The sequence below is a fragment of the Vicugna pacos genome, chromosome 11, assembly GCF_048564905.1.
Source record: "Vicugna pacos chromosome 11, VicPac4, whole genome shotgun sequence".
In the NCBI taxonomy this organism is placed as follows: Eukaryota; Metazoa; Chordata; class Mammalia; order Artiodactyla; family Camelidae; genus Vicugna; species Vicugna pacos.
The window spans coordinates 102,209,881-102,223,401 of NC_132997.1; the positions used below are offsets into that span (position 1 = coordinate 102,209,881).

The following is a 13,521-nucleotide window of genomic DNA, read 5'->3' on the forward strand; positions in this document are numbered from 1 at the left end:
GGTCACAACTTCCTTCTCTGCTTCCGTCTTGACTCTGTCACCCAGGCTCGGGAAACACCTGCTTCCAGCACGTGCTGTGCTCCAGGTGACGTCCTCAGCCTTTTTAAGTGACTCCTTGAAATGCCACTGGGTTTATATCTTTCCAAGAGCCACCAACCTAACTGATGCACACTGCAGGGAGAAGCTTAACTTTATGTATATGTATACATTTTAAAAATTGAAGTATAGCCAGTTTACAATATTGCATCAAACTCTGGCATACAGTATAGTGATTCAGTTGTCCATATACATATATTCTTTTTCATGTTTTTTCATTATAGGCTATTACATATTCCAATATCCTAGAGACAAGCTTCATGAAATGTGCAAACTTACAACATGTTTTAAACATTCTTTTTTCTTTTCCCTAAAACCACACTTGGCTGAAATCAGTGACAACAGGAGGTGAGGGCCCGTTCTCAGCACTGCTTGTTTTCTGGGGTGAGAACAGTGCTCCAGGCAGGTCCCAGGCGGCTCACCCGGCCTCACAGAGAAAGGACGTCCCCTTTGTCCTTCAGGAACTGAGCTATTAGTTGTTGTTTGTAGCCCCTAACATTCTCTGAGACTGGCTTCCCCCTCTCACAAGTGAGGGTGTGGGAGAAATCAGCCCTGCCTGGAGCCCGGGCCCACGAGGGAGGTGGGACCCTCGCTCCAGCCCCCCGAGCAGATGCAGGTCCTCCTGGGCCCCGGGCAGCAGAGCGAGGCCCGAGACGTCTCCCAGGTGTTCTGTGCCCGGTGTCGGTTTGCCAAGACTGTGGAGAGCTCAGGTGGGGAGAGGGAGCTGATGGTGGCCTGTGGGCAGTTACTGGGCCGAGACGCTGGCGAGAGGCCATTCTCCACCTCACTCGGGATCACCTGCAGGTAATAAAAGCCATAATCTATGAATAACAGTGACGGTGGCAACAAAATAAGGCCCCTTACGTGGTGCTTACGCGTCTGCAGTCACTGTAAACTTGTCAGCCCAACAACAATGCTCTGTCCTGCTGACAACCCCACCTCACAGACGTGCCAACTGAGGCAGAGGGTGATCAGGAGACCTGTCCAAGGGTCCCACAAGCAGCGGAAGTAAGGAGAGGATGGCAGAGGCTGCTTCGCGACCGGCTGCCCCACCGCAGGGAAGCGGCAGGTTTGGTTCCTGCTGCCCCTTCCTCTCGCTGCCCCTCGTCCCCCACTGCCCAGCCCTGCTGAGGCTCAGTGCTGGGGTCAGACCCGTAGCAGGGTCTCTCCCCAGACGCTCTGGCCTCAGGGGCAGGACGGTGTCGCCTCGACAGCTGTGATGCCAGTACTCACCCTGTCAAGGCCGAAGCCAACAGGGAAGGGCTGGTTGATGGTGCGTCTCCTGCGTGGAGAGGTGGGGATGGCAGCTCCATTCTGGGATCTTCACCCCAACCCACGCCCTCGTCTGATCATGAGAGAAGCAGCAGACAGGTCCTCAGCGGAACACTCAAAAAACACCTGACCAGCACTCCTCACAACCGCCACGGTCGCCAAAACCAAGGGAAGCCTGAAACACTGTCAGCCAAGAGGACCCTGATATCGTGTGGTGCCCTGGATGGGATCCTGGGACAGTAAAAGGACACTGGGTGAAAACTAACGCAGTCTGAATTAATGGGCTCCAGCTGGTAATACCAACACCGGTTCACCAATGGTCACAAGTGCCCCACAGTCCAGTGAGGTCCTACTATCAAGGGAGACTGGGCGTGGGGCTTCCCGGAACTCTCTGTACTGCCTTCTCAACTTTTATGTGAATCTAAAAACTGTTCTAAAAATAAACTCTATTTGAACTCAAACCTGTCATTCCTGCAGGGATCGGCTGGACACAGCTCTTGTCTGAGATGTGTCCACGGGAGAGACTCTCGGCAGGGAGGCCGCCAGCTCACGCTGAATTCACCCTGGGCTCTGCCGTCCGGAGCCCCATCCCCTGTGGCACCAGGTGCCCTGGCCCTTCTCTGTGTCTGTCAGGGTCCTGGTTCTGCTCAGCCTGTGGGCTGTGCCCATGGGGCCCCTGTTTACCTGCAGGTGGGGTAACTGCTCCCTAGGAGCCGTGCCTGGCGGTGCCCTGAGCTCCCCAGAGCCTCGCCGTCCACCCGAGGGGATGCTCTCCCCTCAAAGGGCAACAGCAGACAAGGAGTCCCTGCACTGGGAGACAGGGCTTCAGCCTCACGCTGCATCTCGTTTTCCACCAGAGGGAGGAGTCCCTGCATCGTCCCATGAAGGTGCGCAGGTCACGTGGGTTTAGGCGGGAGGCAGAGAGGGGTCCGTCCTCCACACGCACGGCAAGTAACTTCCTGTCCTTATGCCTTCTTGCCTTTGGACTATCTTCCCTCATTTTCCTTTTACTGTTTCTGAAAAGACAGATTTGTTTTGCCCTGACCGATGTTATTGTGGGAAGACGGCACCACATGTGCTTTGCTTGTGTCTTTTTCCAGTTCCACTTGAAACTGGGAAGTCCCCAGGGACCTCCGGCACAGCTGCCCGTCTGTGACCTGTCTGCGCCCCAGATCAGCAGAAGGAAGGAACCCAGCAGTATGGCTTGTTTCTAAGCAGGTCAGGATCCTTGAGGGAAACCAGAGCCCAAGGCCCCTGACCCAGCTGTGGTTCCTGGGACTCAGGTATGAGGCTCAGGGGCAGCCAGCCAGCACAGGCGGACAGGTGCCTGGGGGGCTCAGGTGGCTCAGATGTGCAGCTGGAGGGGCTTTGGGAATTCAGGCTGCACGTAGTAGGTCTTGGGTGATTGCTGAGGAGGGGCGTGTGTGGCGTGTGGCCCTGGACAGGGCCAGCAGTGACCAGCAAGGGGGAGCCGTCCTGCCAACTCACTGGCACCTCGGCTCTGCGGGTGGGAGTGAGGAGGGTGAGTGGATTAGACAAGGGGCAGGGGCTGGTGGGGAGCCCAAGCCTGCCCACCCTGGGGCTCCGCCGGCCGTCACAGCTGATGATTTACTCCTGTAAATCACGTGTCTTGCTCATATTCCAGCAGGAAAGGACAAGCCTTCCCATGTGGACACTTGCTCCCAGGTGGCCCACAGCCCTTGTGAACCCCCTGGGCAGGTCGTGGACCCTCTGACCTGCCGTCCCCCAGGGCTGCCTGGGGCTGGTACCAGGGAGGGGGTGGGGCTGGCCTCCTTCCCCCACCCACCCGAGTGCTTTGATGAGACTGTTCCATGGGCACAAGGAAGATGGTCTCCTCAACTAAGCTGGACCCTGTCCCGCCCAGGGAGACCTGGTGGTCCCAGCAGGGTTGGGGATGGGTATGCGAGGCTGTGTGGGGAGGCCTGGGAGGTGGATGGGTGTATAGGCTGGGTGTTGTGGGGCCACGCTGAGCTGGGTGTGTGCCTCCTTCCCTGTATCCCGGCCCCCGGCCCAGCCTGATCCTCAGTGCGGGAAGAGCTTCCCATTCAGCCGGGAGCAAGGGGTGGGGTTAGGACCAGGAGCCCAGATGACCCACCCTCCTCTGTCTCACGGGTCTGCCCTCCCCCAGGGCGCAGCCTGGAGTGACCCAGGCAGAGCTGGGCAACTGTGGTTTCAACTAAAGGGCTTGGCCAGGTCAGTCCACAGCTGACTCTGACAGCTGAGGGTGACCTTCCCCCAGCCACGTCCAGGCTGTGCCTTGTCACTCACTCCCCTCCAAGACCATGCACTCCCCGCTGAGTGCACACTCTGCAGCTGCCGTGGGCAAAATTTCCCTCTTGTTCTTGAGGCTTGACCCCCGCTGACTGGGTTTTCCTTTTGGGAACCTGGATCCTGGGTCCACCTTGCTGCGGGGGGCCTTCCTCACACTGTGGCAGGCCCAGCACACATGCAACAGCGAGCTTCCTCGTCTCTGGATTCTATAGAAAACCCTCAAACTCAAAGTGAGGAAGACTCACGCTGCACTTCGGTGTGACTCGGCATGATGCCGGCTGTCACGGGGACGGGGTGTTTCGGGGGCTTCCAGGGGCCACCAGGGGGTCCAGGGTGGAGTATTTCTCAGAATGTCTCCCTGGGTGCAGAGACCTTTGCTGATATCTTAATTATGTGCTCTCTGCAGCAAAGTTGACGACAGCAAACATTCGCACAGCGTGCCCCACCATCCTATGCCTCCGTGTACCCACATTGTCCCAGGGGCTGCATCCCAGGGGCTGCAGGGGCTCACTCCCAGATGGCCACAAACAACCACACAGCCCTGGAGGAGTGTGCCCTGCAGTTTCTCGGAGAAGCGGGCACTCGGGGGCCTTATTCCTCCTCCTCTGCCTGGGGCTCTTGCAGGGACACCCTCATCGTCACGGCCACCAGCCTGCACCCAGGCCTCCAGACCCCAGTGTACTTCTTTCTCACACAGCAGTTGTAGACATAGTCTGCACATCTACTGTCCTCCCCATGTTGCTGGAGACCCTGGTGGTCAAGGGTGGCACCATCTCCTGCGGGGGCTGCATGACCCGCTCTTCTTCCTGACCTGGCTTCTGGGGGCCGAGCTGCTGCTGCTCACGGCCACGGCCTGTGACGGCCACGAGGCCTCTGCCGCCCGCTGCACCGCGGCTCGCTGCTGAGCTGGCCTGGCTGCGGCCTGCTGGCGGGCGGCGTGTGGGCGGTCAGTGCGGCAGCGCGTCTGCGCACGCAGGCCTGGTGATGAGGCTGACGTCCTGCAGCTCCGTCAGATCCAGCACTTCCTCCGTGAAGCCCCTCCCCGCCGCTGCCCTCCTGCAGCCCCGCACCCGGAACAACATTATGGTCGATCGCCATGGAGGGTAGGGACTTCGGGGTGGTCAGCCTCCTGCTCACCTTGGCTTCCTGCGGCTGCAGCACCGCCAGCATCCTGCTCATCTGCGCGGCCACGGGCAGGCGGCGGGCCTCCTCCACCTGCTCCGCCGTCCACCTGCCGTGCCCACCCCCGGCGGTCTCCTTGCGCCACTCCGCCGTCTTCTACACACACCCTCCCGGCTCCCGCTCCTCCGTGGAAACTGGCGGGGTGGCGGCCCTGCTGTGCGCAGCGGCCAGCCCCACACCGACGCCCTCGTCTACTCTCTGCAGAACAAGGCCCCTCAGGAAGGTGTTTTCCTGCATCCGGTGAAGAAGGGAATGGCTCAGGTGGGCTATGGGCTAACCAGTTGATTTCAAAATAGGACATTGAAATCTGTTGTAAGGGACGAAGAGCAAGGTAATTAATGTGATAGACTTAACACATGCTGTCCTGGGGGCACACCCAGGGTTCCAGGTGGCTCTTGACTAAGTCTTCCAGCTCACAAGGGTGCAGGCCGTCAGGGCTGTGGGGGGTTGGGGAGAAGGGGAGAGCCAGCAGGGGTGAGGAGGCAGAGCAGGAAGCCTGGCAGAGCCCACCTGACTCCCTCCAACGGCACCCGGCTGACCAGTTTCCCCAGCACCTGGCACCTGGCACTTTACCTGTGAGATACTGCTGGCCTCTTCCTGATCCGAGCTGGGGGTCCAGGTGTGGGGTCTTCCCAGAGTCAGACTCGCCCAGGGTGCACATGGCCTGGTACATTCTGCCTGGGGGGTCTCCCAATATCCTGGTCTGGACCACATCTCCCAGATCCAGACTCTCCCACCAGAGCCCTGTAGGTGTGAGGTCCGGGAAAGCACAGGGTTTGCTGCTCCTCACTCCTCACCTGGTCTGCAAGTGTCCCGGGCCCTGGCACTACAGAGACGGTGACAGACGGCGAAGTCCAGCCTTCTACCTAATGACCTGCAGAAGGAGGTGTGCTTTTGTTTATTTTTCCCCTTCAAGAAAGAGCACATTCATCCTTTAACCAAGAGACTTTGCCATGGCAGGAAAGAGTTGTTTTGGGTTCTTCGCACAAAGTACTGCACTGTTATTTTTAGGGGCCCATTTCCTTCTCAATCTCCTCGTTATGTCTGCCTCACCCTCTGTGCTGGCCTCCAGGTGCTGCTGCTCTTCCCGGCTCATCCAGGCCCTGGTCTTCTTTACGCCCGTGATAAACGCGGCTATCCTCAGTGTCTGCCAGTGATGTCCAGGTGTAGAGCTGCAGTTAGGGCCTCACCTCTGAACCTCAGACCTGGTGCTGTAACTGCTTCCCTGGCACTGAGCTGACAGAGAAGCCCCTGATTGGCCTGGAGGTCCTCCAAGGGCCTTGCTCAGAGGTAAAAGGCACCACCTGCAGCCCCTCAGCCTCATCCATGTGCAAGAGCCACCGCTGATTTAAGGGTGTGTTTATTAATTTTTTCTTTCAGTTTTATTGAGATATAATTGACACATAGCACTGTTCAAGTTTAAGGTGTACAGAATAATGACTTGGCTTACACAATTTGTGAATTAATTACCATAGTAAGTTTAGTTACTATCCATCATTTCATACAGATACAGAAAATACAAAAAATTAAGAAAAAAATTTTCCTTGGAATGAAAACTTTAAGGATCCACTCTCTTAGCATCTTTCAAATCTACCACACACCAGTGTTAACTGTAGTTACCACATTGTAGGTTACATCCCCAGGACTAATCATCTTATAACTGGAAGTTTGTCACTTTTGACCACTTCTTCCTATTCCCCAACCCTCTGGCTCTGGTAACCTAAAATCTGATCTCTTTTTCTGAGTTTGGGTTCCTTCCTTCCTTCCTTCCTTCCTTCCTTCCTTCCTTCCTTCCTTCCTTCCTTCCTTCCTTCCTTTTCCTTCCTTCCTTCCTTTCTTTTCTTCTTTCTTTCTTTCCTTTCTTTCTTCTTTCTTTCTAACATTCCACATTTAATTAAGATCATACAGTATGTATCTTTGTCTGACTTATTTCACTTAGCATAATGTCCTCAAGGTCCAACCATGCTGTTGCAAGTGGTAGGATTTCTTCTATTTTAGGGTTGGATAATGTATACATCACGTTTTCTTTATTCATTCATGAACACTACAGTAGTTTCCATGTCTTGACTATTGTAAATAATGCCACAGCAAACATGGGGGTGCAGATGTCTCTTTGCCATGGTGATCTTATTTCCTGTGGATAAATACCTAGCAGTGGGATTGCTGGGTCATATTGCTGTTTTTAATTTTTTGAGGAGCCTGCGTACTGTTTCCCACAGTGGCTGCGTCAGTTTATATTTCCACCAACAGTGCACCTGGATTTCCTTTTCTCTACATCCTCAGCAGCATTTGTCCTTTCTTATCTTTTTGATGATGGCCATTCTAACCGGTATGAGATGGTAACTTACTGTGGTTTTGATTTTGACTTCTCTGATGATCAGTAGCATTGAGCACCTTTTCACATACCTGTTGTCCATTTGAATATCTTTGGAAAAATGTCTTTTGAGATCCTTTAACCATTTTTTAACTGGATTGTTTGTTGGTTGGCTATTGAATTGTATGAGTTCTTTATATACTTTGGACATTAACTCATTATCAGATATATGATTTGACTTTAGTTTGATGTAGTCCAGCTTGTTTGTTTTTGATTTTTTTGTTGTGCTTTAGGTGTCATATCCAAAACTCATTGCCAAGACCTATGTCCAGGAGCGTGTTTCCTGTGTTCCATCTAGCAGTTTTATGGTTCAGGTCTTACATGTAAATCTTCAGCCTACTTTGAGTTAACTTTTTGAGAGTCATCCAATTTCATTCCTTTGCATGTGCTTCAGTAACATCATTTATAACTTTGGCTATTAGGAATAGAGCTTGTATGAAGATTTGTGTACAAGTGTGTTTTCGACTTGTTTTTGTTTCTCTTGACTGAATAACTAGGAGTGGAATTGCTGGGTCCAAGGTATGTTGTGGTATATTTATACAATGGAATACTATTCAGCCATAAAAGGACAACATAACTCCATTTGCAGCAACATGGATGTTCCTGGAGAATGTCATTCTAAGTGAAGTAAGCCAGAAAGAGAAAGAAAAATACCATATGAGATCACTCATATGTGGAATTAAAAAAAAAAAAAAGAACATAAATACAAAACAGAAACAGACTCATTGACACAGAATACAAACTTGTGGTTGCCAGGGGGGCAGGGGGTGGGAAGGGACAGACTGGGATTTCAAAATGTAGAATAGATAAACAAGATTAAACTGTATAGCACAGGGAAATAGATACAAGATCTTATGGTAGCTCACAGTGAAAAAAAATGTGACAACGAATATATATATGTTCATGTATAACTGAAAAATTGTGCTCTACACTGGAATTTGACACAACATTGTAAAATGACTATAACTCAATAAAAAATGTTAAAAGAGAAAGAAAGAAAATTCCAGGCTAATATCCTTGATGAACCTAAAGGCAAAAATCTCAACAAAATACTAATAAACCAAACTTGACAGCACATTAAAAGGTTCATACACCATGATCAAGTGATATTTATCCTTTGATGCAAGGCTAGTCCAACACATACAAATCAGTCAATGTGGCATACCATGTTAACAGAATAAAGGATAAAACCATATGACCATCTCAATAGATGCAGAAAAGAATGTGACAAAATAAAGTATCCTTTCACAGTGAAAGCTCTCAGCTGTTAGATACAGAGGAGAGGCACCTCCACATGAGCACCACACATGACAAGCCCGCAGGTAGCATCACCCTCAGTGGTGATGAGCTGAAAGCGTTTCCTCTAAGAGAGGAACAAGACAAGGATGCCCACTCTCACCACTTCTATTCAACACAGTACTGCAGGTCCTAGCCAGGGCAAGCAGGCAAGAAAAAGAAAGAAAAGGCAACTAAATTGGAAAGGAAAAAGTAAAACCGGCTATGTTTGCAGATGGCATGATCTTGTATCGAGAAAGCAGTAAAGACTCCATTAATCAGCTCTACAAAAATCACCCTGGCATTTGCTGCAGCACAGGTGAACCTGGAGAACACATGACAAGTGAGATACGCCAGACAAAAATGGCCAGCACTGCACATTATGACTAATACGTGGCATCTAAACAGATGTTTCATCACACAGAAACAGAGCGGAATGGTGCCTGCCAGGAGCTTGGGGTGTGGGAAATCGAGAGATGCTGATCTAAGGGTACAAACACACAGTTACAAGGTGAGTAGATTCTGAGGATGGAAGACACTGCCTGGAGACTGGAGTTAATGACACTGTATTGTGTGCTTGGTATTTGCTAAGAGAGTAAGTATTAAGCATTCTCACCAATAAAAAGTAACTTTGTGAGACGAAGAATGTGTTTTTCAACTTTCTTGTGGTAACTATTTTACAGTGTGTGCATATATCAAATCATCATGTTGTACACCCTAAAAAACCTTTGTTGTGCAAACAAAGTATATATACTTACATTTATCAATTTCCTAAATAAAGTGGGTGAAAACACCTGGCTCCATCTCAACTCTCAATAAGCACCCCAAGTGAGAAGCTGACCCCTTTTCTGACAACAAGGGGTGGAGGATTAAGACATAAAACCCCTATGCTGAGTCAGGGTGAGTGGACCCTTGCTTAGACGCAAACTGGTAGGTGCCCTGACCAGGAATGGAAGATGTCCAGGCAAGATCAGCAGGATGGTTCTCAGAAGACCTGGCGACCAGCCCACATTGATTCCACATTTAATGTCCCAGAGGACTGAAAAGTCCCCAGCTGTAAGATTAATGCTTTCCAGGAGCGGGGCAGCCTGCAGCCATTGGTTAGCACTGGCCTGGGTGTGTGGTTTGCCCAGGGCAGGGTGACTTCCATTTCTCCCCATTTGTTAAGCACTTGTTAAGAGGAGTTGTGATGATCGGATGAAGTCTGCACTTGCTTGCTGTGTGAGGAAGGTAACAGTGAAAGAGAGCGATGTTGCCAGGGGCCACGGACACCAGGCCATTAGCACTCCAAGGTGCTGAAATCTGGTGATGTCCAGTAACAGCCTTTGGCCAACGACCAACTAATAGGGGTTACCCTTGACTTGTGTGTGCTTCCTTTTGGGAAGGAAAGGCAGTGTCTGCCCTGAGCAGAGATGATGGGTGAGTTTGTTCACTGGCTGGGTGCCATGACAACCTCATTGTCTTACATGTCAGCTCTGCACATCCCGCAGTGGTCTGTGCTGCTGCTGCTGGTCAGCCAGTCCATGGCGGTCACTTCTAAGCACCAGCCCCTATTCCAGCAGGTGCCAAGGACGTCCTCAGTTCTTACTTGGTCGTGTTTAAATCTGTCCCCTAGATTCTGGTCATCTTCTCCAGAGAGTCCTGAACTCATGGGCTGGTTCTGCTTAATTAGGGAGAGCAGGTTCTGTGCTAATTGGTCCCTGAGGGCCCTGAGCACCAACTGTGAGCCGTGTCTCTGCTGACTTCAGGTGGTATAGAGCTTCTCTGGCCCTGGTCATGGGTCTCCGGCTGACCTCCTCTCGACAGTAGGTGCACTCACTATACTTCAAAAAAAATCAACACTATATCCTAATGGCTGCTGATAATTCTCCAGAGTTTTTCCTTTGGACTGAGAAGGAAGTTTCTTGAGAAGATACCAGGAATTCCAGACAGAGTTTTCCATCTTTTGTAAGCACCTGCTATAACTGAATGTGCGTTCTGTGTACTGTGTGTGTTTTATGTATGAAAACAATACTTAGATTTGAGTAGATGATTATATTCTGCCCTGTGACTAAGAGCCATGAACCCACTTTGGCTGTCATGTTTAAGAATGGAAGTTCTGTAGTTATATTTAAAAATGGAAAATGAGTAATGTGCACAAAATGTGCTATGAAATCACTGTCTCCATCTCTCTTTGTGTGTCTCTGTGTCTCTCTGTTTCTCTCCCAGTGTAAGAGACTGTTGGTTGAAAAGTGTCAGCACTTTCCACACCAGTGAGCACATTCCAGTTGGTGGTCTGGGTGTCAGTCATGGAGCACCCTTCACAGGAACACGTCTCTGTAATATTTAGTCAAAGTCCTAATGTCTGAGATGCTGCTTCTAAAGGCTCTGGGCACAGAGACCAGGTCTAAGTCAACATCATGAAGTAGTTTGCTGGCCCCCAGCTTTATGCAGACATGCGACAATCTTCTTGGTTAATTAAGGTGCTATGATCTAAGTGGTGAAATGCTTTCAGGAAGCATTCATGGAAATCAGCACAGTGCCCCACACAGGGTCACAGTTTGTAACAAGCCCAGACATGCGCACTTGCATCTCTATCTGGAAGCTGGCATGCTTGAGCCCGAGTACCCCTATTTCAGGTTTGTCTTGGGGGGGTCTTTTTGATTCAGCTGAAGAGTTTTGTGGTGATTTGTCCCAGATTTTGAGGGCTTGCTGTGGGCTGTGCTGGGGTGCAGGCAGCAGCAGGATTGGGGGGCCCTGCTGTGGGCTGTGGGGGGGCAGGCAGCAGCAGGATGGGGGGGCCCTGTTGTGGGCTGTGTTGGAGGCAGGCAGCAGCAGGATCTGAAGCTGAGTCAGGGTTCAGTCCCATCCTGGCCCCTGGCTGTCCAGAGACCAGGGGTGTGAGGACCCTTGGCTCACCTCAGTCAGTGCTGGCAGGATATGGTCAGTGTAGGAGGAGACACTGAGATTTTGGAAACAGGTTCTTTCGCATTTAGTATGTTACCTTTTCCCCTGGTTCCTCCTCTGATCCCTGACACTGTCGGAGTGTGTGAGTGAGCTGTAAACACAGATTTTCAAATAGGAGACAGAGCTCAGGACCTTCCTTCCTGGGGCTCCCAGGAAGCCCACCCCAACCCCACCCGACGTGTGCTCGGTGCTCCAGGAGGGCTGGGGAAGGACATGCTATGCACACTGACCAGGACTCAGTCTGGAGACCTCTGAGTGGCCATCGCAGTCACTGGCAGAGACGGGGTGGGACTTGGAGCTCCTCCACATCTCCAGGCAGCAGCTCATGGCAATTTCCCAGGTGTCCAAAATTATCAGGGGCACAAAGCCCCATTTTTATCACCGAAATAGCATTTGAAATTCTTTCTAGTGGGTCACACACATGTTTGCAAGAGGCAGTGTTCAGAACAAGTTCAAACCGTGAGCCCTCTTTCTCTACAGCCAGTGTCAGAGCCGCCCCTGTGCTCCTGGAGGGACCTGGCCTGGTCCCCACTGGGGCTGTGATGAACGAGACTCTGGTCACTGAGTTCCTCATTCAGGGGCTCTCAGAAACACCTGGGCTGCGAACGCTGTTCTTCCCCGCCTTCCTTCTCCTGTACACAGCGGCCCTCTTGGGAAGCCTGCTCATCGTGGTGCTCATCAACTCCAGCCCAGCCCTGCACACACCCATGTACTTCTTCCTGTTCAACCTGGCCGTGGTGGACATTCTCTGCACCTCCACGATCCTACCTAAGCTGCCGGCCGGCATGGTGGCCAGCAAGACCATCTCCTACAGGGGCTGCATGGCCCAACTCTTCTTCTTCACGTGGTCCATGGGGGCCGAGCTGCTGCTCTTCTCCGCCATGGCCTATGACCGCTACATGGCCATCTGCCGGCCCCTGCACTACGGTGCCCTGATGGGCCCCCGGGCGTGTGCGCTCCTGGTGGCGGCAGTGTGGGTGGTCAGCCTGACCAACACCAGTGTGAACACGGGCCTCACCCTGAGCCTGCCCTTCTGCCACTCCAACGTGGTCGAGCACTTCTGCGAGATCCCACCTCTGCTGAAGCTCTCCTGCGCCCCCACCGGCCTGAACGAGGCCATGGCCTTCACAGCAGATGTGGTCCTGGCCGTAGGGAACTTCTCCGTGATCCTGCTCTCCTACAGCTGCATCATCGCCTGCATCCTGCGCATCCGCTCGGCCGCGGGCAGGCGGCGGGCCTTCTCCACCTGCTCCGCCCACCCCCTGGTTGTCTCCACATACTACTCCACCATCATCCACACCTACATCCGCCCCACGTCCAGCTACTCGCTGGACAAGGACAAGCTGGTGTCGGTGACCTACACGTTTGTGGCGCCATCCTTGAACCCCCTCATCTACTCGCTGAGAAACACAGAGGTCAAAGCTGCGCTCAGGAGGCTGCTCTCCTGCCGCTGAGGCCGCGACCCACGCTCTGCCCCTCAGCTCCCGCCTGGAGGGGCGGCCCAGCGCAGATCTCTCTAAGGTGGGGCTTGTTTGAAATTGTGGAATCAGACACTTAAAATGGGTGCTTTTGTGGTAAATAAATTATACTCACTAAGGTTGTTTTTAACAAGAAAGAGGGAAAAGAAATAAGTAGTTGAAGGCAACTTTTCGGAGCTTGCCGTCCTGTCCCTGGCACTCACCTAGCACTTGGGTAGCTGTGGTTCAATTTCTGCTGCTGCCTAGACATTTCAGTGGTTTCCCGGCCAGTCTTCAAGCCCCACCGTGAACAGACCCATCTTTCCAGCACTAGCAACTGTAAAGCATTGCTTCACCCAGCCCCACCTGAGACATAATTTGTTCAGGCAAATTTGCAGCTCCAGTGAGGGGGGTCACCTAAAGAGGGTCCCCATGTTTCTTCTCAGCATGTTCCAAGCAGTTTCTTCAGTTTGGGCTTGGGAAAACTGGAGTTTTAGTTGAAAATAATCAAAACAAGACAGGTTATGTAGCTTCACTAAACATGCCACAAGGGCAGAAACAACAGATCTCGTGAGGGTCACGCAAGGTCATGTCACCTGTGAACTAGGCTGCCCTTCTGACTGGCAG

At 52.0% G+C, this 13,521-nt stretch overlaps 1 protein-coding gene across 1 annotated transcript; it reads left to right on the top strand.

Moving 5' to 3' along the window:
- Positions 1 to 10,310: 10,310 nt before the first annotated feature.
- Positions 10,311 to 12,891, top strand: LOC102525697 (olfactory receptor 13G1-like). Its single transcript, XM_006207480.2, has 2 exons — positions 10,311 to 10,461; positions 11,918 to 12,891. Exon 2 carries the CDS (start codon positions 11,980 to 11,982, stop codon positions 12,889 to 12,891), a length of 912 nt encoding a protein of 303 aa, XP_006207542.2. The 5' UTR covers positions 10,311 to 10,461; positions 11,918 to 11,979.
- The last annotated feature ends 630 nt before the right edge of the window (positions 12,892 to 13,521 follow it).